This window comes from Delphinus delphis, chromosome 12 (assembly GCF_949987515.2).
Source record: "Delphinus delphis chromosome 12, mDelDel1.2, whole genome shotgun sequence".
Lineage (NCBI taxonomy): Eukaryota > Metazoa > Chordata > Mammalia > Artiodactyla > Delphinidae > Delphinus > Delphinus delphis.
This window is the reverse complement of record NC_082694.2, coordinates 55,806,809-55,834,111: the sequence shown is the minus strand read 5'-3', so window position 1 is coordinate 55,834,111 and position 27,303 is coordinate 55,806,809. Positions and strand designations below refer to the sequence as shown.

At 52.0% G+C, this 27,303-nt stretch overlaps 3 protein-coding genes across 7 annotated transcripts in view; 1 reads left to right on the top strand and 2 right to left on the bottom strand.

The window, feature by feature from the left end:
• MTA3 (metastasis associated 1 family member 3) overlaps positions 1-6,931 on the top strand; it is a 170,676-nt gene extending 163,745 nt beyond the window's left edge. For 2 of the 4 annotated variants that reach the window (XM_060026724.2, XM_060026723.2), the window contains exon 17: positions 1,844-2,292. In XM_060026724.2, the coding sequence (XP_059882707.1) occupies positions 1,844-2,166 (323 nt within the window). In that variant the 3' untranslated portion in view covers positions 2,167-2,292. Of the gene's footprint in view, positions 1-1,843; positions 3,164-5,240 lie in introns of those variants that run through there. The other 2 variants (XM_060026725.1, XM_060026728.1) reach the window with 2 other exon arrangements.
• OXER1 (oxoeicosanoid receptor 1) lies at positions 144-1,942 on the bottom strand. The gene is given in 2 exon segments (XM_060026729.1): positions 144-940; positions 942-1,942. Coding segments are annotated over 2 exon segments (1,074 nt in total). The 5' UTR covers positions 1,673-1,942; the 3' UTR covers positions 144-597.
• On the bottom strand, positions 144-16,763 carry HAAO (3-hydroxyanthranilate 3,4-dioxygenase). 2 transcript variants are annotated; one of them, XM_060026732.1, is made up of 11 exons: positions 16,622-16,763; positions 15,620-15,698; positions 10,822-10,905; positions 10,420-10,526; positions 7,756-7,845; positions 7,377-7,420; positions 6,946-7,091; positions 5,044-5,112; positions 4,769-4,851; positions 4,557-4,670; positions 144-1,575 (listed from the first exon to the last, which is right to left on the bottom strand). In XM_060026732.1, exons 1-10 carry the CDS (start codon positions 16,699-16,701, stop codon positions 4,592-4,594), a joined length of 861 nt encoding a protein of 286 aa, XP_059882715.1. In that variant the 5' UTR covers positions 16,702-16,763; the 3' UTR covers positions 144-1,575; positions 4,557-4,591. The 2 variants fall into 2 exon arrangements, with proteins under 2 accessions (XP_059882715.1, XP_059882714.1); XM_060026731.1 differs by lacking the exon at positions 144-1,575 and adding an exon at positions 3,325-4,293.
• Between the last annotated feature and the right edge of the window lie 10,540 nt (positions 16,764-27,303).

Below are 27,303 nucleotides of genomic sequence, written 5' to 3'. Positions count from 1 at the left end.
GCTCAATGTGGGAGCTTCTGTTCTTGCTTCTGTCCCCAGAGTGTCCCTTCATCTTGGGGAACTGGCTTTGAACCCTCCTGATGCCAGAGCCAGATGGACCCGAAGGTAACTTACTGGTTTTCCTTAGAACAGCTGAGGCAGCCTTGCATTTTCAAAAGGAAGTTTGTTAGTATTGAAAAAGACAAACTGGAGATGACAGAAAATGCAGCTGTCTAATTTCTAAAGCAAGACTTCTGCTCTCACAGTCCTCCAGCTCCGGCCCGGGCCAGGGCAGCTGTGTGGCCCTCTGCCTGAGCTGGAGTCCCGGAGCCCCTGCCTGTCTCCACCTGCCATCATGCTCTGTGCTTTGGAGACATCATCTGGGACACACGACTCCAAGCCAAGACGCTTTTCTCTCCCTGCCACCCACCTGGCTCCTGCAGATGTCCCTTGTCCGGTTGGTTGAGGGACCCTGTGCTGGCAACAGTCCAGGGAGTGACCCTGTCCCTCCAGCCCAGAGCCTGGCAGTCTTCCCTCCTGTGGTACCGCAGCAGGGCCCCCGTCCTGAGAGGGCCTTCCTGGTCAGCCCTCCTCCGAGATCTCCAGCGACACCTCTGCCTACAGCCTCTCTGCGGCCACCACCTTCCCAGAGGGCACACGGCACCAGGCAGAGGGCTGGTAGGTGTTCTCGTCGCTGGCGGAGGCCTGCCAGCCCTGGGTGAGGCCCAGCAGGGCCCGGCCCTGGCAGAGGAAGTTGGGATTGGAAAAGCAGTAGAGCATGGGGTCCAGGGCACTGTTGAGGTAGGTGAAGGCCAGGGAGCCATGGAAGAGCTGCGAGCAGATGTCCAGGGTGCAGCAGGCGTGCAGGCGGAAGGCCACGATGGAAGCTTTGCCGAAGATGATACTGCACAAGATGCAGACTGTGTAGATGGCCACGATCGTGGCCAGCATGCGCACGGCCCCCCGCCCGCACGTCCGGGCCTCGGCGCCAGGTGGTGAGCATGATGTTCACGATGGCAAAGAGGATGGGCGCCAGCGGCAGGAAGAATTCCAGCACGAACAGGGCCTGGTGCCAGGGGAGTGAGGCCGAGGGGCTCGTGCCCAGCTGGTAACTGAGGCAGGAGTGGCTGGAATCGGTGGTCGGGAACAGGTGCCCGTTGAGGAGCAGGATGCCCCCCCAGAGTCACCCGGCCCCCCGGGCGGCTGCCCACACGGAGGCCCTGCTCAGCACGTGCTGAGGCCGCACCACCTTCAGGTAGCGGTCGAGTGAGACGGCCGCGAGGGAGACCGTGCTCGCTGAGCGGTTGGTGGCGATCACGAAGAGGTTGACTTTGCAGGCAGTGGCCCCGAAGCGCCAGGTCTCGTGGAGGAAGTAGTAGTCCACGCGAAGAGGCCGGTTGACGATCAGGAGAAAGTCGGCCACCACCAGGCTGACCAGGAACACAGTGTTGGATGTCCAGGGCCGCACGTGGAAGCAGCAGAGGAGGAAGGCCAGGCTGTTCCCCACCAGGCCCAGGACAAATTCCACGCTCAGGACTGGCGCCAGGAAGGCAGACACCATCAGGGAGGAGGCCGGGTGGCAGGGAACCGGGGCCTCTTCAGGTGACCCCAAGGCAGTGGTGAAGGCAGAGGGCGAGGAGGAGGGAGAGAGGGAAGGAAGGGGAGAGGGAGAGCTCAGGTTATGAAATTCCATGGGCTGCTTGCGCCGGGGGTCTGAGAGACGTTTCTACCGTCATCCTACCCCCGCACGAGAGTGTTCAAGGATTAGTGCTTGCTATCAGCCGGCCACCGCGATGACTCAGTATCCTGGGGTTTTCCTCAGCATCCTCGCAGCCACTGAGAAACGCTGTGTTCCTATTTGCAGGCAAAGTGGAACCCTGCAGCCTGCCCTCCCTCCCTCCCCGCCTCTCCTGCATACCGAGTGGCCTGCGTGTGAGGTCTCTAAGCTCGGCCTCCGTTGGAATCTGCATTGCCCCTGGCAGAGGAGGATGCAGGGCTCATCAGGGTGAGTGGAGGCTCAGAGAAACCCTGAAGTGGGAGGAAGGCCCAGCTGGGGTGAGGTTGGGGAGAGTGTTCACAGCCCTGAGTGGTCAGACATTGGCCTGCCTGAAGGCAGGAGCTTGTCCTGGCAACTCAGAGCCCTCCGGTTCATGCAGACCACCCTGGACCCCTCCCACCCCATCATAGACGCAGACTGGGTGGCTGCCTCCCTGCCCCCACCAGCTCTGGCAGCAGGGACTGTGGAGCCAACAAGACATCGTCCTGGGAGAGGGAGGCGGGAGTCCAGTCAACACCCTGACCGTTGTGCTCACAGCCTGGTGAGAACAGCCTGCTGTACGTCCGCCAGCCTGCTGTCGTTATTCCCAGATTCCTGATGCTTCCAAAGTCTGTGATGGTCCCAAGTCCACATCCGTGATGAAGTACATCCCACAGGCAGAGGGCTCCCCTGCCAAGTTTCTACTGCCATGGCCTGGGGACATGGGGGCTTCTCCCACAAACAGAACAATCCTGAGAGTCCTCAAGGTTCCCTGCCACTGTCCAACCCACTTAGCCGGCCATCACCCAGTACTCCCTGCGGAGAGGGGAGTGGGGAGCTGTGGCTGGCTTCAGATAAGGTACGAGTCCTGCTCCCTTCTGCGTGGTATTCTCATGAGCCCATGGCACCAGGCCTGCGGGCAGAGATGAGGGCCCGGGGCTCCTGGTAACCTGGGACAGCACCAAGAGAGGCTGTGCTTCCAGGCTCCAGGATCTGACATGCCCCGCCCCCTTGCCTCCATGCCAAATGGCTGTGGTCAGCAGGGCGCTACGTGCTGCCAACTCTGAGTCTCTGGGTTTCAGACGCAGTGGCCGTTGGCCCCTCTCCCACAGACCCTCCAGGGCTTTCCACTGCCCTGGGCTCCCACTGGCCAAGGCTGAGGGCAGATAGGCCATAACCACGGGGTGCAGGGTGGTGGGACCACCAGACTGAGCTTTGAATACAGACAAGCCTGGGCTGGAAACAGCTGCCTGCTTTCCAAATCTCTCTGAGCCTCATCTGTAAAATGGGGTGCTACCACCTTCTTGGAGAGTTGTAAGGATTAAATGAGGTCATATATGTGAAAACATCTAGCAAATTCCCTGGCACAGAGTTGGTGTTCAGAAAAACGGGAGATCTAATTTTTGTGATTTTCTGTCTTGGATTAGGCTCACCCTTGGCACTAGGGGCCCCTTCTCGTGGCCACGTGCACCCTGCCCAGGGGGCCTCCCTGGGACATTCGTGTGTTCTGTCCTCAGCTCCTGTACAGAGAAACACATCACTGCAGCCCGAGCACACGCCCAGCCTCTGCCCTCACTGCCCTGAACTGGTGGAAGCTTAGGGGGAGGCTGGTGGTGTTTCTTCATTGCCTGTAGGAGAGGAAATCCTCTAGAGCGGTAGGTGGGTGAAGGTCCCGACATCCCTCAGGGCCGGAAGTCCTTTCAGCAAAGTCAGGGTCTCCTTTGCCGTTGTCAGTGGAGGGGATCGAAGCAATGAGCCGGCAGGCTGGGGCGGGGGAGGCAGGGTTCAGACCCAGGTTTTCTGGAGGAAGCGCTGACTCTACCCAGGGACCTGTTTCATCCAGATCCAGCTTCAGTTCCCCCCACGTGCGACCCCTCACCAACTTCTCATTGAAGCCCCATGAAACCGAGCCCAGATCTCCCTCTGCAGGTTGCATGATTCGTCTCTACCCATTGCTGCGTCCCGGGCTCCCAGCACTCCTGGACCCCACGGGGGCCTGTACATAGCAGGGGGGAGAAGGGGGAGGAGGCCAGACAGCCCTCCCCCGCTGCTGCCAAGCTCCTGAACAGCTTTACGCCCCTCTGAAGGCTCATCACAATGTCTGTGTATTAACTGTGGTTAACTCCAGCTGGGGGGATTTTGTGTTTTTAGTATTTCTACGTTTTCTACAATGAGCACAAGTCACTTCAGTTACTGGGGAGAGAAACCTCAACAGATGCTATATTTTAAAGTTATGTAAAAAGAGTAAGTGAGAAAGAGAAAGAGGCAGAGGGACATCAGCTGTGCCGCAGGACAGGCATAGGAGCTCGCATGGAGGCGCCGCACACAGAGCATGAGGGCTTCTCTACAAGCAGGGGGACCCGATCACAGACCCTCCACGAGGTCCACGGTCACCCAGCGCTCCAGATCTCCCTCCCCCCTGCACACGCACACAGTCATGGGAGCACCAGGTGTCTGGCAAAGATCACAGGCTGTGTGTGTGCAGACCCGTAGGTGCCCGTCTGTCAGGAAGCCTTTACTAAGGACCTTTTGGGCAGCAGGCAGGTGCTGTGCTGAGCCTGTGGACAGAGGGATAGAGAGGACCCTGGCCTCAGGGAGCAGTCCGCCCAGCAGAACCCTGCAGGGCAGTGGGCTGGAGGCTGTTAGGGGTGAAGGAGAGCTAGGCCCCCAGGAACCTGGCAATCCTGGAGAGGACAGGAGGAGGATGGATGGCAGTGATGTCCAGGACCCGGCCCAGGAGACCCTGAGTCACTCGGCAGCAGTGCACGTAGAAGCGGTGGGGCTGGGAGGGTTACTTGGCAGGGGTGGCGCTCGGGGGCACCTGTGGCAGCTCTGGGCCCGCAGCATGAGGATAGGTCACCCCAGGGGCTTCTTGCGGGCAGGGTCCTGAGTCACAGACAGGGCCGTGGAGCCTTGCCCTCGTTCCCAGCTGTACCTGTGGCGACGCAGGTGGGCGGGGCTCAGACAAGGCTGGGATCCCAGGGAAAGGCGGGCAGTCCCACAGTTGGGGGTAAATCCTCCCCGGGTACTCACGCGGTCCCAGCTGGCACCAGGAGGCTGTCATCGGGGGTCAGGCTCAGGCGCTGTCCTTCCATCGTCACCACCGAGGAGCCCTCCTAGGAAAGAGGAATAGGAGAAACAAATGGAGGCTGTCAGGCCGCGGCACCTGTCCAAGCGTCCCTGAGTCAGCCTTGGCAAGGAGGCCCGGGAGCCGGTCCGGGCTGTGGGCACCCCAGGAGCAGCTTGGTCCTCACGGGCAGGCAGGAGGCTGTGCCCCGCCCCCCCGCCCCACCCCCGGGCCCACTTGCCAACTGCCACAGCCACACGTCCACGTCCTGTCTCGGGCCTTCGCTGCTGCCTTGTCCACAGACCATCACCTGCGGGGAAGTGACACGGAGCTTTCCGGCACATCCTGCCCCACGTGGGAGATGGCCTTGAACCTGGCCCCGAGACACCAGGCCTGCGTGGGGCAGCGATGGGGCCCGCAACACAGCCTCATTTCCAGGTGCGGAGCAGACAGCTGGCCTTGGAGAGGAAGGCTGCCCAGGCCACAGGGCCCCCTGGCCACCTGCTGTTGGGGATCACACGTGCCTGCCCTCCACATCCACCTACGTTTCTGGCCCCTCGGATGCACGACACAACTACTGCTGACCCATGTGGAGGCACGCCTACCAGGGGCACACGAGGCACGTGTGTGTACATGGCTCAGTGCAGATGCACGTAGCACACACGCATGAACTCCCCAGAGGATGCCCACCTCCCTTCCTCGTGAGAGGTTAGGAGTCTGGCCTAAGGAGGAGGAGGAGGGAGGTGGGAGGGGATGAATGAGAGCGAGAGGGAGGCCGAGCACCTCTGACCTGCATCAGCCGGAACCCACAGCTGCTGTGCAGGCCACGCTCCCAGCGGCCCAGAGTGGGTGGGACTCAGTAGATGTTGGCTGGAGTGAACTGAAGCAGGGAGAAGGAGGGGTGTGAAAGAATGGGGTGGGAGGGGTGTGGTGGGGCGCGCCGGCTCTCACATCCCTGTGTAAGCTCAGGGCTCAGCTGGCTGGGCCTTTTAGGGCAGGTTTGCATCCAGTGATCATCCCTCCACGGGGGTATCTAATTCAAACTCCAAGGGATGTACCAGTGGCAAACGGTAAAGCACAAGTGAACGTGAGCCTCCTGTCAGGTCTCCTCGTTGCCACACTTGCCCTCCTGATCCAGTCCTCACTCAGGCTACAGTGATCTTTCTGAAACACCACTGTAGCCTGGTCAGCCCCCTGCTCCCCGCTTCAGCACTTGGGTGAAGCTCTCTTGCTCCCAGGATTCGTCCTTGCACGTTGCCCAGCCCAGGAGAGCTGCTAGCATGTGGGCACTGCCTGCTACTTTGGCCATCTACCAATTGTATCTGCTGCCCCCACTCCCCTGTCCTGGTTCCCCAACATCAGCTGTTTGCAATGTCAGCCTGTTTCAAGCCTCCATGCCTTTGCTCAGGCTTCTCCTTCACCTGGAATGGGCTCTCCATCTCCCTTTCTTCCTTTTGCAAACTCCTACAATAGCTTTAAAACTCAGCCTATATATCACCTCCTCCAGGAAGTCGTCCCTGACTTCCCTCACAGCTTGGTTCTTCCTTTATCCTCCTATGGCTTCCTGTAGCTTCTCTACCAAAGAATGTATCACATGATCGTGGCAATTGTTGATTAACTTCTCCATTTACTAGACCATACACTCTCTGAGACAGTGACTCTATCTTATTTTCCTACTAAAGCCTGAAACATAATAGGCACTCAATAAATGTTGAATGGAAGGAGGCAAGCCTTGTTTGGGTCTCTCTCTGTGCAACTCTCCACCCAACCCTCACCCCCAAATATCTCTTTCCCTTCTGGCTGCCAAGGCTATGATTGGCCAAAGGCCCAGGAAATCCTGGCAGGGAGATGACCCCAGACCCCCAGGAATCTCTCAGTGGATGCGGCAACCCCCTACTCCGAAGGCAAAGAAAGATTGCTGGGGACCACATAACCTCCATGGGCTTCCACTCACAGCAAAGCCATCATTCTCAGAGTCAGGGAGGAAACAAGAAGACCTATGCTTGTGTCCACAACCTCCAAGACTGGCATGTGAGTGTGTGTGTGTGTGTGTGTGTGTGTGTGTGTGTGTGTCCATGTGTAATTAGTTCCCATCTCCCGGGGCTGCTGGGCAGATGCCCTGGGTGGCCCAGGGCTGTGTTACCTGGGTCTCATAGGTGTCTCCAAACAGGCTGAGGGGTATGCCAGCGTGCAGCTCCTTGCGGTGGCCAGCCAGCCAGGCCTCCAGCGACATGGGCTCCATGACGGACCGTGTGCTCAGGGGGAATGGCGGTTCCTTGAGCAGCTGGTCTGCACCCACAGCACAGCTGTGGTCAGCGTCCTCTGGCCCCACCGGCCCCGCCCCAGAGGGCCCAGTTCCCAGGGGTCCCAGCTCCCAATGGCTGGAATGGGCTCTGGCTCCAGCTCAAGGACCAAGCAGCCATGGGGGGTACTATTTGGTGCCATCCTCTTGTGCCTGGGGTACAGGGCAGAGCACTCAAAGGGAGACTCCCTGCTTACCCAGAGCCAAGACCCGCCCTCCTCCGGAAAAGGAGGGAGGGGGAAGGGGAGAAAGATGGTTCCTAGTCGCCTTACCGGGGTTGGGTTTTCCTGTTCTGTGCTGCTCAGAGCTAAGGAACCTGCAGGCACAAAGGGAGAAGAGTAGTGGCTAGTGAGACGCGCGCGCGCACACACACACACACACACACACACACTCATACACTCCGGGGTGCAGGAGCCCACACACACTCATGGTGCCCTCACACAATTTGTTGTATATCCACCATCCTTTCCCTCCCCTCCCCAGGGGGCTTTCCACCCTGGGGAGGGGCAGACTTTCTCCCTAAATCCTGGACTTGATAGCTCCAGGCTGGCAGGTACTGCCGAGGAGCACTGCTGGGCTGGGTCTGCTCTCCCCAGCCAGAGCATGGGGCCTCAGGAGAGCGAGGGGCAGGGGCTGGGCTGGGGGGCTCACTCCTGGATGATGGGGGCCAACTGTGTGCCGAGATCCTCGCAGTAGAACCACTTCTCAAACAGGACGTCAGTGGTGTCGCCTACGTAGTACCTGCCAGAACAAAAAGTGGGCACCCAGCTCCCCACCTGGACGTCCTCAGGGCAGCCTCCCTCGGGCCTGGCTCTGCTTGTGATTGGCCGGGCCCAGGCTGGCCCTACAGAGCTGACGGCCTGCTTCATCCTGTTAGCGCAACCTAGTGGCCGATGCACACTCACCCACACTCGGCTCTCCCAGGAGCCCCCGTGTGGCCCCAACGTGGGTGGGCTATTACCGACCCCGTTCCCATAGCTCTTACTGGTTCCCCAAACTTGACCATTTACAAAGTAGATAGAACTCCGAGGTTCAGGGAGAAGCTGGGTAACTTGGCAGGGATTACACAGCCTCTAAGCGGCAGAAGCAGGGCAGACTGGAGACAGTCTTAGAAACACAGCATTAGTGACAAATGCTTTTCCAAAAGGGGAAGCTGAGGCTGAGCCTGATCCGGGCCCTAGTGTGCCGGCACTCTAGGTCAGAGCACACGGAACCTTAAGGAACCAACGTGCTGAAGACGTCCCCCAGATGAGGGGGTCCTTCTTCTGGGGTCATGGATGGCTCTGAGAACTGGAGCAAAGCGCTGGGCCTCTTCTCTGGAGGAAGGTCCATACGCCTGTACACATAGCCTCTAGTAGACTCCCTGAGGCCCACCCAGGCCCGCAGCCCGGCCTGGCGTGCGGCTCCACTGGCCTGAGGAGCGCGGGGCAGACCGGGGCTGGGCCTCAGGGCCCTGTGTATGCAGCACATCTACTGACTGAATGCCTAATCCCCAAGCTTAGCTCCCAGTGCCGGGCCAGCTCTGCTCTTCGGCTCCTCCTGAAAAAGAGAAGTGGTCCTGCTTATGGGCGATGGTTTGTAGACACACAGTGCATCCACCCTGCCTGACACCCTAAGTTCTATCCTGGGATGGAGCTGGCCACTGGAAAGCCTCATAACTGGACCTCGATGCCCTCCAGGAACTGCCTTCAGAGTGGCATTTTAATGTTGAGCCCCTGGCTTTTATTAAAGGTCAAAAGCAGCCAGATGAAATCTGTTATTGAATTTGCTGTAAAAGTGTTACTGAAGACGCCGTCCTCTCCATCACTGAAGACTCCCCATATAAAGCCCCATGTCAACAATTTATTTTCGAATTTAAGGCCAGGCAGCTATTTCTACAACAGACTATTCTGCAGTAGATTAGTATGCAGTCATTAACATGGCGTTTTTTGCAAAGCATTTAATAGCATGAGAGATACTCATGAGTTTTTTTATGTAAAAAAAACAAAACTCAAACCCATGCTTGCAATAAGACTGCAATGTTGTAAGGTATAGATATGCATAGAAAAAAGATGAGATGGACGTCTAAGTGCTTTGTTAGCTTTGATTGGCGGGATGACTTTTTTCTGCTTGTTTTCTCTTTATTTTGTTTTATTGAGATATCATTCACATGCTATCAAATTTACCTTTTACCTGACAAGTCATTTTAATTTTGTTCATTTTGCTTTCTTGTACTTTTCCAGATTTCAAGATTGATCATGTATGACTTTGGTAATTAGAAAAAAGGGGAAGAATTTTTTAAATGTCCATTATAACACAAGATGTGGACATTTTTAAAATGTCCATTATAACAAAGTTTTCTGATTTCAGTAACTTGCTGGGAAATTTTAATTTTCTTAGTTAAAAAATATAAAAAATAGCTTAGCTTTTGGAAAAATCTGGGTCCCCCTGAACCACAGGCTGAGTCCTCCTTTCAGAGGATAATAATCGGGTGACTGAATGGAACACGATGGGAACTCTGTTCTAGAAATCTGCTATAGAAACAGAGCACCCATCTCTGCACCCATATTCGTCCCCTCCTTGGTGTTTACTCACACTCCCATCTAGGCTATCCCGGCCCTAACTTCATATTTCTCTATAATGCCAGCTCGGCCACTTTCTAGCAAACTCAACTTCCCCGGGCCCAGTTTCTTCATCTGTGAAGTACATAACGGTACCCACCGGATAGGATCGGTACCCACCGGATAGGATCATTGTGAGGGTTAAAGGAATAAATACACATAAAGCGGTGCCCAGCACACAGTAAGTGTTATTCAAATGTCAGGGCTGGGTGTGGAATGAGCTGGGGTAGAGAAACAAGAAGAGGGGCGCACTGGCAGAGACTCAGCTCTGGGGTGGGAGGCACTGTTCCGGGCTGCCCTGGGCCAGGTGGGTTTGACTTTGGCATCCATCCCCCTGCCCTTCCCCAGCAGACCTCAGTGCAGAAAGTACAGGTTCTGGGTCTTCCCTGGCGGTCCAGTGGTTAAGACTCCACGCTTCCACTGCAGGGGGCGTGGGTTCAATCCCTGGTCGGGGAACTAAGATCCCACATGTTCTGGGCCCAGGCAGAAGGTGTCAGGCTGATGGGCTCCCAGGCGGTCACAGAGAACACCCCGCCTCCCCGGCATCATCAGACCCACCCTACCACCTACCCCAATCCCTCCCCATCAGCCAGCAAATGCAGGATCTCCATTGCCACCAACCCTCTCGGTGGCTGAGTGGCTTTCTTGGGTCTATCTAGGATCCCGCTGCTTCCCCCACATCTCTGCGCCAGACCCCCAGACCAGGCCCATTTACCTGAGTGCATCTAGCTCCGTTTTCAGCCGCCTCCGCTCAATCACCAGCCCCACTGTGTTGGCAAACCTCTGTGGAGAGTGGGGGACCCCAGCGGGCAGGAGGAAGATCTGCAGGGGTGGGGACAAGGTGCCAGCCCCCCACGGAGGCCTCAGTGCTGCAGCGTCCCAGGCCTCCCCAGCTGACCACAGTCCAGCCCAGCCCCCTCTCTTCCAAGCCTCCACCCGGGAACTAGAGGAGATGTCAGGCTGTGCTGAGATGGACAGCCTTGAGGAGGAAGTGCCTGAGGACGGGGCCGAGGCAGGCTGGGCAGGTTGGAGGGCAGGAAGAGGCTGGGAGCACAAGACCACCACAAAAGCCAGGAGAGTGGACATGCTGGGGTCCTGTCCTGGGGCCCAGCCTTACCTCTCCCTGCCGAATGACCACATCCCGGCGTCTCCCTTGCTCCAGGACTTGGAGAAGCATGTCGCCTTCCAGCTGGTAAAACACCTGTGGCAAAGGACAGCAGACAGGCTTGGACCCTCCCCAGTCCCTCTTCCAGGTCTTTGGCCTGAGTTCTGACCAGGAAACCTGAGGAACTTCCTGAAGGCCTCAGGGTTCATGAGCACCTTGGTCACTCTCACGTGAGGCCTCAGCCTCCCCTGACACAGGCCACAGATAAAAGGGCTGGGGACACATGAGGATCATACCTTGACATTAAAGTGATGACCAAAGTACCCAGGACGTAACAGTTGGTGTCTGGCTTGAGGGCAGGAGGCTGGCTGAGATGCTTAGCGGACAATTCAGGGACCCATCAGCCAGGTAAGGAGAACTACCCATTCACTGCATCCTAGGGGCTGGGCGAGCACTTTCCTATACGGACAGGCTGTGTTTCATTGTGCTGCGCTTTATTGCGCTTCCCAGATACTGCGTTTTTTTTTTAATTGAAGGTTTGTGGCAACCCTGCATTGAGCAAATCTATTGGTGCCATTTTCCCAACAGTATTATTTCTAAGTTAAGGTATGTATACTGTTTTTAGACATAATGCTATTGCACACTTAATAGACTACAGTATAGTGTAAACATAACTTTTACATGTAGTGGGAAACCAAAAAATTCATGTGACTCACTTTATTGCAATATTTGCTCTCTTTCAGTGGTCTGGAACCGAACCTGCAATATCTCTTAGGTATGCCTGTACATTATCAGAAATCTTTGTGACAACCTCCAAAAATATTATGAGCCCCATTCTGCAGAAAAGAAAAAAGGGAAACTGAGGCTCAGAGAGTGAAGCAACTTGCCTAAGGTCACACAGTTAGTCCTGGAGCAGCAGTTTGGACCTGAGTCTGAGTGTAGCTCTGGAGCCAGTGCTAGCTCCTCTGGCCACAGTGATGCCCTGGAATGGGGCTATGCTGGTCCAAATCCCTCTGGGGGTCGACTGGACACATAAATGGCCATGTAAATGGTGGACTTGATGCTGGAAGCTGGGATGAGTTGGGGGCTCTGGGGATGGAAGCACTCGCCCCCTGCTGTCTCCCTGGGGTGGGGAGCGGGTGCCGCAGGGCTCCTACCGCATTTTCTTATTCCATCCTAAGTCCCTAATTAACGTGTTTACTGAGATTACCCATGGCACTGGGAGGAGGAGGAGGAAGACACATTTTCTCTTTACCAGTCACACATTGCACGGGTGTTAAGAGCCCCAGCCAATAGCTGAAGAGGTGTTATTAGTAATAATTATTATTATCGTGTAAGGAGTTAGAGGAGATAGAGGTTCTTGTCCCAGAGTCTACTAAAAGAAATCAAGTGAGCTCAGGGAAACTAGAGAAATGTGGCTTTACAGTCTGACATGAGGACAAGCTGACACAACCCCTCTGAAGGGCAATGTGGCAAAGGGCAGGAAGAGCCTTCACAGCTCACACCCCTGTAAGGGTTTCTTGGGATGCAGGACCTTCCACGCTGAAACCGTCAAAGTCCAGGGAAAACCAGGACAGTTGGCCACCTTACAGCTTGCCCTAGTCATTCCACCTCTAGGAAAGTGGCTGCAGTGAATCAGAAATGCACCTGGCTCGGAACTTCCCTGGCGGTCCAGTGGTTAAGACTTTGCCTTCCAATGCAGGGAGCGCGGGGGTTCGATCCCTGGTCGGGGAGCTAAGATCCCACATGCCTTGCGGCCAAAAAACCAAAACATAAAAACAGAAGCAATATTGTAACAAATTCAATAAAGACTTTAAAAAAAATGGTCCACATAAAAAAAAAAATCTTGAGAAATGCACGTGCCTCAGGGCCGACGTACATGGCTGATACATGATACCGTATCACAGCACACGGTAATTAAAGGCATAGCATCCAGTGTCACCTGGCCCTCAGCTCGGCCAGGTCACCGTGTACTTTTGGCCAATTCAGTTAGCCTTTCTGTGCCTCGTTTCCTCATTTATAAAATGACAGTATCTACTCAGAATGTTGCTGTGAAGTGTGCCCAGGATGCTGTACACAAAGGTACCCAGCACTTAGTTATTAATATTAGCTATTACTAGCTATTAATATTAGTGATGGAAGGGATAGCAAAAATAATGCTAATAATAGCAGTAGGAGAAATGGCACTATTTTATGATAGAGACAAAGTAGAGAACATTATGCAGCCATTAAAAACGATGTCTCTGAATAACCGTTAATAAAACGGGAAAATACTAAAGTTATCATATGAAAGCAAGATTGAGAGCTACACCCAGCAGGTTTCTAATTATGTAGCCATACATGTATAATCCAGGCGGTGTTCACCATGGCATCCCTGAGTGGTGGGATTATGAATGAGGTATACATTTACGTTTGTCTTTCCTATATTCTGCACGTTTTCTACAATAAACAATATTTACTTTTATTATTAAAAATAATTCATGCAAGTTATTTAAAACAAATAAGAAAAAACTTATCAGGCTCTTCTAGGGAGCAATTCTGCAAACTCCCCCCAAACCCTCCTCAGCTGGGAGGAAGCCCCTATGTGTTTGTAGATGCGGGAGGTGTCCTTCCATGGTTATGGGGAGAGGAGGAAAGACCTAGAGAATTCTAGGGAGGGGGCCATACCCCTTAGGCCCCACAAATATCAGGGAAAGCTGGAGTGGGCGGCAGGGCTGGAGTGATGGTCTGGGCCAAAGTCAAGCCCTTTCTGGGCAGGCTACGAGCTGTTAGTGGCCATTCAACAACTTAGAAAGTGGAATTTTAGAGGCCTGTCCTGTGATGAGGGACAGGCCTAGCCTGGAGCAGAGGTGCAGATCCTGAACAGCAGAAAATCCCAAACAGCCACGGGCAATCCAAAAGGAATGATGCTCTGTTTGGAAGTAAATGATGTTTGGGGCCTGTGGCTAACTAGAAGATGAACTGTACTGGCTGTTGAATCGAATCTGGCCTCCGCAGCCTGGAAAGGCCTTACAGGCAGGCGAGGGCAGAGAGGGGCTTAGGGTGCAGAGAACCCATGTGTATTAAGCACCTAAACCCTGTGCCAGGCTCTGTGCACATACCCTACCCACACTGCAACCTTCCACCAGCCAGGGGCCGGTGTCCCCCGTGAGCTGCGAGGAAACGGTCTCAGAGAGGTGATGTGATGGGCCCTGCCAAATCACATGGTTGGTAAGAGGCAGACTCCAGGTCCAGCTGACTCCCAGCCCAGGCTCCCTCGCACCTGTGTGCCCCAAGGGAAGCAGTCAGGTGACTGGAGTGTGTGTGGTGGGTAGAGCCCGGGCACCTGAAAGACTGTCGCAGAGGCCTCAGTTCAGCCAGGAGGAGAATTTGGCTCAGTGACTCCCTTCCCTCACCAGGGAGGAGCCTGGCCCCTGGACTCTCCTCAGATTCAAGGACAGGCAGGGACAGAGAGGACGTTGACCCTCAGCCCTGTGGCTGCCAGGGCCTGTGGCTGGCACTCTCCCCCGCCGCAGGTAGGACCAAGCCATCACAGATTGATGGGAATTCCCAAATTCCTCCCAACCACCTGAGGGTCCCTCCAGAGTGGGGACACCTGCTCAAGCCAGCCCTCCTCACCCGCCAGCGACCCAGCTGAGTCAGGGTTTGGTTTGGGCCCCTAAGTGGATACCATCCACTTGGGGAGACCTTGAGGTGGGGCTGGGACAGAGGTGGTAGGGGGCAAGAAGGGGAGGAAGGAGGGAGGGAGACGGGAGAGGTGGGCACTGAGACCTGGGCTCACAGGGTGGAAGCCCCTGGAAGACAAGATGGGGGTCCTGAGGCTGACTGAGGCAGGCAGGAAAGACCCTGTGACTGGCCTCATCTCCCCCACTGGGGCCACTCCCAATCCAATCCCATCTTCTCTCTGTAGTTTCGATTTTCCTGCTGACTTTTTCCAGAGGAAAATGGCCTCCAGTGAGGTGTGTTGTGAGAAGTGGGTGGCGGGAGAGGGGCGGGGCCTAGGACAGGAAGAGGCGAGGGGTTGGCTGGCCCGGGGTCCTCCCCGCTGTGCCCTCACCCACGCCTTAGGTGCTCGGCAAATGCTTGTTAAGCGAGTGATTCTCCTATGTTCCCTCCAGTCCCCGGCTGCGGCTGAGACACCAGTGGTGGGGGGTGGAGGCTGGTGACCAAGCTGAACCCCGGACCTTGAACCCCAGCATCAGGCCCCCCATACTGAACCTTTGCCACCAGAGATTCTGATAGCTGGGAACCCATCTGTGTCTCTCGAGGGGGCCCATCTTTTTTTTTTTGAGTTTACTTTTGTTTGTTTACTTTGGGGTTGATAGCACAGAAATACAGTTCAAAATTCAAGGTACAGAAGGGTATTTAGTACAAATTCCCCCTCCCACCTGCCCACCCCTCCATCAAATCGCTCCTAGCAACTGATGTGTCTTGTGCCCTCTAGATAAGGAGGGGGTCTCACTCTGGAGGCCAATCTTGCATTACTCAGGTTTGGGGGCGAGGGGCCAGGGCATCCTCCCCCGGAGCATGGACGGCCTCTGTGCCTGGGGGCTGATGCCCAACAGCTGGAACCTCTCACACCCGCAGAGGCTGGACTCTTTCCCGGGAGTTGTCAAGGGTGTCACTGGATGCCCACAACTTCGGGGCAGCAGTTTTACCCTGTGGTTTCAGTTGTGCCCCCTTCACCCATCAGTCATCTGACCACCCGCCTCTCTCATCCACAGGCTCTGACCCTGGCAGGGGAAGTGTCCCCTGCCCCCAGGCTGGGTCGGTGCGGGGTTGGGGGGGAGGGGGGCAGTCTGCGGCCTACCTCCTCACCCTCCTCGATGTGGTAGTCCTTCCTGGTGTTGGGACCCCCGACGAACATGATTTTGAGCTGCTTCTGGTGCCTGCAGTGGATGAGAGGGGAGAGGTCCTGAACCAGCTCGTGGTTGTACAACCAGAAACTAACACAACCTTGTAAAGCGATTATGCTCCAATAAAGATATGAAAAAAAAATCCCACCTCATGGGGCTACTGGAGAATTAAATGAGAGGATGTGAAAACACTTGGCAGTCTCGGGCTTGTCAAGGTGTTAGTGATTGGAGCTGTGTGGTTTGAGGAGCCGCCCTGCTGGAGATGTTCAGCGGACCCAGCAAACTCAGGACTGTGAACCCGGAGCTGGGGCGCACACGAGGCAGGGCCACCCAGGCGAATGAGGGGGAAGGAGGTGAAGGGTCCACAGCGGAGGGCCTCAGAGGTCTGCCGGAGGAAGACGGTCAGCCCTGTTGGGTGCTGGGGCAGAGGTGGCCAGGGAGGGCCTGGTGGGGGTCTGTGAGCGCCCAGCTGCAAAGCGGGGCCTGGGAAGAGCACCAAGTGGAGATCCCCCCGCAGGAGCTGACCCTCTGACTTCGCCCTCTGCCTGCAGCTTCCTGAACGGAGTGTGCGTGTACGACTGGGCTGTCCCCAGGCCTCTGTTCTACAATTGATTCTGGGGTATCCTCCCCACCCCCCAATTTCAGTGGGGGTTGGAGCGCTGTTTCTCAGCCCTGGGGGACAGGGCTGCCGTCTGGCATCGGCATCTCTTTAGTCTCCGTCACCCAGCCATCCTCAGACGTCAAGGCATCACGCAGTCACCAGAAAGAGGAACAGACGAAGGTGGTGAAACCCGGAACAGCCCGTCCTCACCCTTCCCTGAACATCACGAGAATAGCATCCCCCTTTCTGCAAGCTTCTGGGTTGACGAACTCCGAGCTGGAGGTTGAGGGGTGCAGATGGAGAAGAAGGGGGTGAGGACAGAGGGCAGGAGGGTGGGGGCGTGCGTGGGACTCACAGGAGCTGGTTGCAGACCGGGGGCAGGAAGGAGGCGCGGTTCTCCTGCACCCAAGCCTTCACTCTCACGGGGCTCTCCATGGTCCCCCAGGAGCCGCGCTCCAGAGCCGTGTGTTCCGCGCCGTCGGAGGGGCGCGCCTCTGCCCGACCGCCTATTGGCCGCCTGGTTAATCAGCATCCCGAGGGTCAAAGGGCGGGGCAACCACCCGTGACGCGCTGTGGCCCCTCTCGGACTTTGGTCTGGAGCCCCCGCGCGCTCCGCGCCGCCTGGTCCAGCCTCGCAGCACAGTCTGGGCGCCCCGCCCACCCGCGCCGGAGTAGGGCGCCCGATCCGGGCGTAAGTCACAGGATCGAGAAACTTCCTGGTCCCTTGTCCCCAGACTTTCCGCCTGGGCCCCAGAGAAACCCAAAGAAATCCTATGAGGGGGAGAAGGCGGGTTTGTAAACCAGAGCGCCTGAATACAGCGGTGCTGGCACTGGGTTGGGGCCTCAGTTTCCTCATCTGAAAACTGGGAATGTCTACACAGCCATCTCGGGGTTGCATAGCGGCCACCATAGGCCCCGATTGATGTTAGTCCCCTATCCTTTCACGAGGACAGAGGTCGGGCCAGGGTCCGCAGATTTCTTGGGGGCTGCTTGCTCGGCTCTACCTGTGGCTGGGTCGGGAGAGGACAGGAGGAGCAGCGGGGGGCGCAATGCTGGGAGCCCCGGACGCAAGACAGGTACTCGCTGCGCCGGGCTGGGGGGCGCCGTCCATTCACCTACGTTCGCAGGTGGCGGACAGAGCACCGACAAGGTGCCTGGCACTGTTCTCAGCTCCTTTCGTGTCTTGGGGGCATATTCAAGTCACACCACAATTTATGAGGAGTTTTACAGATGAAGAACCGGGCACTCGGACCTCAGGAATCTGGGATCCGGGGTGCGGAGGGCGGACAAACCTAATGGGCTAACGATTCCAGCCTGGGGTGAGAGGCGCTAACCCGGGACCCTCGGGGCGCAGGGAGACCCGATGCTTGCCTGTGTGGGTGCGGAGGAGGGGGAAGGACGATTGGACACCTGCTTTCTTCCCGACTCAGAATTCTTAGGAAGATTGCGCCTGTGTGTTGGAGGAGGGAGGTGAGGGTGGGGGAGAAGGAACATAGCTCAGACACCAGCATCCAGACTGTAGAGCTTAAGAAACTCGAAACTCCTCCGACTCCTGTCCCCCATCCCATCTTGGCCACTCCCTGCTGCCTGGGGTGGGCGGGTTTTCTCAGCACTCTCAGACACAGGGGCTCCTTGTGCAAATCAAAACCCAGTCAGACGAATTACTTTTATTAAGTAAAAACTGTATTTGAAGATAATACTTGCAGTTTGAATTAAAGATATTTTTTCATAGAAAAAAATCTGGAAGTGCCAAAATTTTGGCAAGTCATCTTTGAGTTATGATTTCTTCATATTTCTGCTTATCTGTATTTTCTAAATTTTCTGTAATAAATATATATTTTTTTGAAAAAATAAATTTTTTAGCTTGGAAAACAAAAACAAAAAAACCCCAGTCTGATAGCAAACAAGACTCCTGCCCTCCCCTGCTGGGATCCTCCTGTTTCCTCTTCACATACCCCTCCCCTCCCCGCTTCTCTCTCCTTTTTCTTTTTAGGTATTTATTTAGTTTTTTTTTTTCTTCTGAGCAATTTCTTTCTAGAATCTTGTTTGGCACCAAAATAACTCAAACCATATTCTTTGTCTTTCTCATCTACAAGTAATCAGAGGAGATGATTGGATGTTTGTTAAATGGATGGATGGGTGGGTGGGTGGATAAAGGCATGAATGACTTCCCACTACAAGGAAAAAAAACCTCCATGATTTCAGCCCAACAGATGTTCTGATATGCAGTTCAAAGAAAAGAATGACAGTTACCCTGCACTTTACTTTTTATTTTTTTAAACTTTTTATTTTATATTGGAGTATAGTTGATTAACAATGTTGTGTTAGTTTCAGGTGTACAGCAAAGCGATTCAGCTACACATATACATGTATCTCTTCTTTTTAAAATTCTTTTCCCGTTTAGGTTGTTGCATAATATTGAGCAGAGTTCCCTGTGCTATACAGTAGGTCCTTGTTGGTTATCCATTTTATTTTTATTTTTTTAATTAATTTTTATTGGAATATAGTTGCTTTACAATGTTGTGTTAGTTTCTGCTGTATAGCAAAGTGAATCAGTTATACGTATACATATATCCACTCTTCTTTAGATTTCCTTCCCATTTAGGTCACCACAGATCATTGAGTAGGGTTCCCTGTGCTAAACAATAGGTTCTCATTAGTTATCTGTTTTATACATAATAGTGTCTATATGTCAATCCCAATCTCCCAATTTGTCCCACCCCTCCACCTTCCCCCCTTGATAACCATAAGTTTGTTCTCTACATCTGTGACTCTATTTCTCCTTTGCCAATAAGTTCATCTGTACCACTTTTCTAGATTCCACAAATGCAATATTATACGATCTTTGCTTTTCCCTTTCTGACTTATTTCACTCTGTATGACAATCTCTAGGTCCATCCACGTCTCTGCAAATGGCATACTTCGTTCCTTTTTATGGCTAATATTCCATTGTATACATGTACCACATTTTCTTTATCCGTTCCTCTGTCGATGGACGTTTAGGTTGCTTCCATGTCCTGGTATTGTAATCAGTGCTGCAGTGAACATCAGGTGCATGTATCTTTTCGAATTATGGTTTTCTCCAGATCTCTGCCTAGGTGTGGGGTTACTGGGGCATATGGTAGCTCTATTTTTAGTTTTTTAAGGAACCTCCCTACTGTTCTCCACAGTGGCTGCACCAATTTACATTCCCACCAACAGTGTAGGAAGGTTCCCTTTTCTCCACACCCTCTCCAGTGTTTATTGTTTGTACATTTTTTTTTTTTTGCGGTACGCGGGCCTTTCACTGTTGTGGCCTCTCCCGTTGCGGAGCACAGGCTCCGGACGCACAGGCTCAGCGGCCATGGCTCACGGGCCCAGCCGCTCCGCGGCACGTGGGATCCTCCTGGACCGGGGCATGAACCCGTGTCCCCTGCATTGGCAGGTGGACTCTCAACCACTGCGCCACCAGGGAAGCCCAGCCCTGTAGATTTTTTGATGATGGCCATTCTGACCAGTGTGAGGTGGTACCTCATTGCAGTTTTGATTTGCATTTCTCTAATAATTAGAGATGTTAAGCATCTTTTCATGTGTTTGTTGGCCATCTGTATGTCTTCTTTGGAGAAATGTCTATTTAGATCTTCCCCCCACTTTTTGATTGGGTTATTTGGTTGTCCATTTTAAATATAGCAGTGTGTACATGTCAATCCCAAACTCCCTAACTATTCCTGCCCCCCACCCTTCCACCCTGCTAACCATCTCCAAAATTTACAAACAGCTCATGCAGCTTAAGATCATCAAAACAAACAACCCAATCCAAACATGGGCAGAAGACCTAAATAGACATTTCTCCAAAGAAGACATACAGATGGCCAAGAGACATATGAAAAGATGCTGGGCACCATTTGACTCCAATGTTCAGAAAGTCAACAATTCGAATTCTCTCTGGGTGTGCTGGCATTGTTTAGTCACAGCCACCCGGACTCCTTCCAGTTATTGACCCATGGGCTCCTTCTAGTTTCTGGCTCTTACCAACTCACAGCAGCCAGCTCTCCTCTCTGCACACAGGAGCTCATGTGCAACGTGGAGCAAGAAGCAGTCGCTGCCCGAGGACCAAAGCTCATCAGAGCCTGTCCTGGTTGCTGGTGCCTGGCTCTGCTCTCCCCTGGATGGTGGTTGCCTGCCCAGGTCACTAAAGCCAGTAGATACTTCCAGGCTTCGCTGAGTCTGGCTGCTAACAGTCTGATCTCTTCAATCTGTCAACGGACAGAACTAGTTTCTCCAGCCGATCCCTATCCCAGCTCACCTTGGTCTGTCTCTGTCTGCCTCTCTGTCCCGCTTTCCCTCCCTTTCATATAATTAAGCAAATGTTTAAGAACAAACATGAATAAAAGGGCTAGGTCATGAACTGTACTGGTTATTTGGAAATCTGGGTTCTGGCCCTGCTATCTCTTTATCTTGTATTATTGACAAGTCTGTTTTAAATTTTCTAGACATACGGTTGGTTTGAGGGGGTTTTTTTGTTTTGATTTTTGTTTAGCTATCATTTTGTTTTGTTTATTGTTTCTAATTTTATTGCATTGTGGTGAGTGAAGATGGTCTGTGTATTATTTTTCAGTGGGGATGTGTTAAGATTTCCTTTGCAGCTTAGTCTATGGTCAATTTTTGTGAATGTGTATTCTCTGCTTGGAATGTAGTTTTAAAGGTTTCTGTTAGCCTAACCTGCGGTGTTACATAAATTATCTCTTTTCTAGTTTATCAAGGTGCTCATGGGTGCAAATAACAGAGGCCCCAGTTAAACAATGGCTTAACCAAGAGAAAGTTAAAGACTTATATAACTGGATATGCAGAGGAAGAATGAGCTTGTGAACTAGTGGTGTCATAATAGACCCTGGTTCTTTCTGTTCCTCAGATCTGCTAACCGCAGCATCAGCTTCATCCCAAGGCTGATTCCCTGAGGGGTCAAGAGATGGAAACTATCCATAGCTTTTCTTTTAGATGAAGGGTTCTCAACCTTGGCACCACTGACATTTTGGGTGGATAATTTTTGTAGGGGGCTGTCCTTTGCATTGTAGGATGTTTAGCACATTCATGGCTTCTCCCCACTAGATGCCAGTATCTCTCCCCGAGTTGGGACAACCAAAAATGTCTCCAGACATTGCCAAATGTCCCTGGGGGGCAAAATTGCCCCCAAGTGAGAACCAGGTGTGTTTACTGGCAATACAAGTTTCACATGCCCCAACCTGAACCAATTACTGGAGTGAAGGGAGAGATATTCTGATTGATTTATTCAAATTAAGATTTGTGCTTGAAACTGGAGGCAGAGTTGGCTTCCCCCAAAGTCTGTGGCCATGGGGGTGGGGTGGGATATTCACATAAAACTCTGCCTCATGACTGGGAGGTGGGAAATGATGCTTGGAAGGTAGTGAACCATGTCTACTACACCTGACTTACTAAGTTTTCTTTGACCCATTCCCCCCTCTACCTTCTAGTCCTATGTGTCTAGTGGTTATTATTTATTTATTTATTTATTTTGCGGTACGCGGGCCTCTCACTGTTGTGGCCTCTCCTGTTGCGGAGCACAGGCTCCGGACGCGCAGGCTCAGCGGCCATGGCTCACGGGCCCAGCTGCTCCGCGGCATGTGGGATCTTCCCGGACCGGGGCACGAACCCGTGTCCCCTGCATTGGCAGGCGGACTCTCAACCACTGCGCCACCAGGGAAGCCTTATATATATATGTATATATTTTTTTAATTTATTTTTAATTTTATTTATTTTTGCCTGTGCTGGGTCTTCGTTGCTGTGCGTGGGCTTTCTCTAGCTGTGGTGAGCAAGGGCTACTCTTCGTTGCGATGCACGGGCTTCTCATTGTGGTGGCTTCTTTTGTTGCGGAGCATGGGCTGTAGGTGCGCAGGCTTCAGTAGTTGCAGCACACGGGCTCAGTAGTTGCGGCACAAGGGCCCTAGAGCACGCGGGCTCAATAGTTGTTGCTCGCAGGCTCTAGAGAGCAGGCTCAGTAGTTGTGGCGCACGGGCTTAGTTGCTCTGCGGCATGTGGGATCTCCCCTGACCAGGGATTGAACCCATGTCCCCTGCATTGGCAGGTGCATTCTTAACCACTGCACCACCAGGAAAGTCCTAGTGGTTATTTTTTAAATACATGCATGTCTGTAAACTTGTAATTTCTAATGTGTACTGTTAATAAGCATCTGTATCGACCCCTAGAACAAGTCAAGGACAAAAGAATCTGGGCAAGATTTAACTTCCTGCTGGAACTCCCTACTGGCAACTTCTATGTTGATATTGTTTAGATTATTATTTAAAAGTTTTATACAGGCAAGAGTTAGATGTTTTTATATGTTTTTCTAATGTATTAACCAATTATTAAGCTACTGTCTCTCAGCTCCAAACTCACTTTCTATACTCTGCATTATAATGCAGGGCCTGGGATTCTGCAAACTCCATTTATGCTTTGCCAGCTGGTTCTGTTACCCCTGCAAAGTGGAGGTAATAGAGGGAGACTGCAGGGATGGAGAAAGGAGAGGGGACTTGCTCTTTCCTGGTTGCTTCCTGTCTCCTGGCTGCCTGTGGCTCCTGGGCTCATCACCTTGGCTTCTTCCCCTGGCAATTTCTAAATCCAATTTGCAATTTTTCCAGTTCTCGCAGAATCAGCTTTAAAGTGACCCCATCAGAGTTACCAGTTCCAGAAGCTGGCATGCCCTGTCAGAGGTCTGAGTTTCAATTCTGCAGAAGTCATCCTCCACTTTCCAAGGTTTAGTAATTCACCTTCTTCTTTGGTTCCCTCAGCCCTAGCGGGTATAACTGCTTCTTACAGTTGCTACTTCTGTGATACTGCAGATTTTTTTTTGACTTTTCAGTTACTAGTTAACAACTTTAAACCTAGTTAACAGTTCTCTGTATTACATTCTCTTTGTTAAACAACTGGCATGATTTCTGTCTCCTAATATACTTTTATAAGCTTAATTCTCTGTATTAAAAGATTTCTTTATGGTTGTGATTTGCAACTCAGGGAGGGTTAGGTTCTAAAATCGGGGCATCAAATAATAAAACGGATATACCCTCCAATATACTACTTCTCTAATGTGATCATAGTTGGCTGTTGGCCCTGGGATGGAGCCAGTAACTGCAGCTAAGACCCCACTGGACAGGGCAGGGCAGGGCAGCTGAGAAGAACGCCCTGCAACTGCATGCTGGTCACTGTCAGCTTTTCAGGGCTCTCTGCAAATAGAGCAGGAAGTTTATGTCTCCCTGTCACCTCACAGGTGGAAAGTCCTCAGGGAGACATTCACAGGCCAGCTCTGCTATGAGCTTTCAGTTTGGCTTATATGTCTGCTACATTTCCATTTTTTTCTGGCTCCAGGGCCAGTGAGCTCTCCCCCCTCCCTTCCCTCCCTCCTTCCTCCCGTGGAGATAATATTCTTTAGCTTGCTGGTCTTCTTTTCCCTCTTTGCCAGGGGCCATGAATGCTACTTCCCTTCAAATCACTCTGTGTTAGACACTTCCACTGCCCTCTTACCGCATCCCCCAACATCCTGTGGCATCCCCCTCATTCTTCCTAGCATGGATCTCACATGCCTTGGACAGGAGTGGACATATGTGGGCTCTTATGAGTCCAGGGCTGTGTGGACAGTGGCTAAGCTTGGCATTTCTTGTAGCCCAGGTGTCATGGCGGAATTCATACCTGCTACCTACAGATGAGGAAACTGAGAAATATCAGCCACTCCTACAGCTTAATTTAAAAAATGATAAAAAAAAAATGATCAAAACCCAAAAAACAAAAAAGACAAAAACAAAACAACAAAATGATGGGTGAAACATCTGAACAAACATTTCACAAAGATTCACAGATAGCCAACAAGCACGTCAAAAAATGCTCAACACCGTTAGTCATCAGGGATATATAAGTTAAACCTACAAGGAGATACTATTACACACCCAGTAGAATGCCTAAAATTAAAAAGACTGCGAACACCAAGTGTTGACAAGGATACAGAGCATTTGGAATGATCAGCATTGCTGGTGGGAGTATAAAATGGCAAAACTACTTTGGAAATAAGGGTTTGGCAGTTTCTTACAAAACTAAACATAGAACTTCATCAAAATTAAAAACTTTTGTGCACCAAAGGACACTGTCAAGAGACTGAAAAGGCAACCCACAAAATGGGTCAAATATTTGTAAATAATATATCTAGTAAGGGATTAGTATTCAGAATATACAAAGAACTCATAAAATTCAACAACAAAAAAACAAGCAACTTAATTAAAATTGGGCAAAAGATTTTGAATAGACATTTACCCAAAGAAGATACACGAACGGTCAATAAGCACATGAAAAGATGCTCAACATCACTAATTATTAAGAAAATGAAGATAAAAACCACAATGAGATAGTACTTCACACCTGTTAGGATGACTATTACTAAAAAGAACCCCAAACAAACAGAAAATAAGTGTTGGTAAAGATGTGGACAAATTGGAATCTTTGTGCATTACTGGTGGGAGTGTAAAACAGTGCAGCTGTTGTGAAATGCAGTATGATGGTTCCTCAAAAAATTAAACAGAATCACCATATGATGTGGCAATCCACTTTTGGGTATATATCCAAGAGAAGTGAAAGCACGACCTTGAACAGATATTTGTGCACCCATCTTCATAGCAGCATAATTCACAATAGCCAAAAGACGGAAGCAACCTAAGTGTCTATTGACTGATGAATGGATAAAAAATGTGGTGTATACATACAATAGAAAAGGAATGAAATTTTGACACATGCTGCAACATGGATAAACCTTGAAAACATTATGCTACCTGAAATAAGCCAGACACAAAAGGATAAATGCTGGATGATTCCACTTATATGAGGTACCTAGAATAGTCAAACTTGTAGAAACAGAAAGTAGAATAAAGGCTACCAGAGGCTGAGGGAAGGGGGATGGAGAGTTTATTGTTTAATTGGTACTGATTTTCAGTTTGGGATGATGAAAAAGTTCTAGAGATGGATAGTGGTAACAGTTGCACAACAATATAAATGTACTTAATGCCACTGAATTGTACACTTTTTCTTTGGCTGCACTACCCAGCAGTCCCACTCCTGTATTTACTGAAAAGAAATTAAAAGAAAAGGACTTGTATAAGAGTGCTCCTAGCAGCTTTGTTTATAATAGCTCCAAACAGGAAATAACCCAAGATGTCCATTAATAGGAGAACGGCTAAGCAACTGCGGTGTATACATGTAAAGAAATATTATTGAAGCCACTCAGTCAGTTGTTGGCTAAACAGAGATATGAACAAAGGTTGTTTTACTCCAGTTCCTTATCTTTCTTCAACCGCACAGGGTGAGTTTTCCTACTCACTCCAAAATTTTGACCTAAGGACAGCCCTGAATGTTACTGAAACTCCAGAGTTCCATAGGTGCCTCTGCTAAGACTCTTCCTTCCTCCTCTCAAAGGGAAGACCCCATCATTATCTGTGCTTAGTCTCTAAGACCTGTCATCCTGTACCCCATCTTCTCAGCAGGAGGGCTTTGGGCATTTATTTGGGTGCCCCAGCATACCTGGATCCTAGTTTTCATCTCTCTAGGGGTCATAGTTCTATCTGGTCTTTCCCATATTTCAAGTTAGAACACTTTGGCCACCATCATGTGGGGTCTCTGTGAGCCCTGATTAGTGCCTCTCTTGAGGGTGACCCCTCATGGGTCTCTTTCTCCAAGGCGAACTGAGCACTGTACTCTGGAAGGGCATGGACTCCTGAGTCTTACCATCTGTATTTGAAAACTGGTCCTACCACTTACTTAGGTAACCCCACTGTGCCTCAGTTTCCTCATCTGTAAAAGAAAATACTACTACTACTTACTTCATAGGGTTGGCATGAGGATTAAATTAGTTAATAAGGTGTAAAGTTCTTAGAACCGTGCCGGGCACATGGTAAGTGCTGTGTAAGTGCGTTATTTTTTACCCACCTACCCCCATGTTCTCCATATTCTTTGAAAGATTTTGTTCTCATATGACAAGTGAAAGAAATAATTAGGATCCAGCCAGGATCCAGTCAGGAAGCGGAAACCACACCAGTACTTTGAACAGGGAAAATTCAACATGAAGAACTGTTGACAACCTGTTAACGGGGACTACCTACTAAGAGGGGTCAACGGGACTCTAAGGGACACAGGAATAACGGATAAAGGGAGCAGCCACTACCTCCAGAGGTGACACAGAAAACCCACGGAAGGATAAACTCGCTCCCTGCCACAGCTGAGGCTCAGAACTCACGGGTGGGGCGTGGCGGGAGAAGTTTGCTGAGGAGGGGCAGGCTGGGGCTGGCGAGCAGGAAACGGTGATGGCCGAGCCTGACCGGAAGCGGCAGCTGTGCAGTAGAAGCCGGAAGCAAAGCCCTGGCAAGAGGGGGAGAAGGCCCTTCAGTGTTCTGCGGACGCCTCCCCCTGACGCGGCGCGAGCGTGGTGCTGGCTGGCACGATCGCAGGGCAGGGCAGAGACGGTGTACTTGGAGCTGAAGAAGCACCAAGTTCACAACAGGCGCACACCCCGTCAACGTCCTCATAATTAAACGACGTTTAACTGGGAGTGGTTCCTGTTTATGTTTCATGTGCTGATAGCGGTACGAAGGGGGCTGTGGTTAGGGCAGTCCCGTGCTCCCGGCGGTCCGCTGTAGTCACTAGTCGTGCCCGTTGAGCCCGTATTATTACAGCCACCCGCCCCTACGCCCCTCTCTCTCAGAAATGTCCCTGTTGGGAGGATGAAGTGTGTGGTCACGTAGACAATAGTATTCCCACGGATAGTCGCCAGAGACACAATAAATACACACAAACAAACTTGCTTGAAGACAGCCCAGGTGTGGAGAAGCCACAAGATTCAGGGAGAAGACAAGGGCACTGAGGTGAGCGTGGCGGCCTGATTCCCCCTTGCAGCGCTGGCCGGTTTGGAGGTGGCAGAAACTAAGAGGCTGAAAAGCCGAACCAAAAGCAATAGTTCTCAAGGGTAATATGTGATTTTAAAAATGTACATCTGAGTCTGTCTAAAAGAGC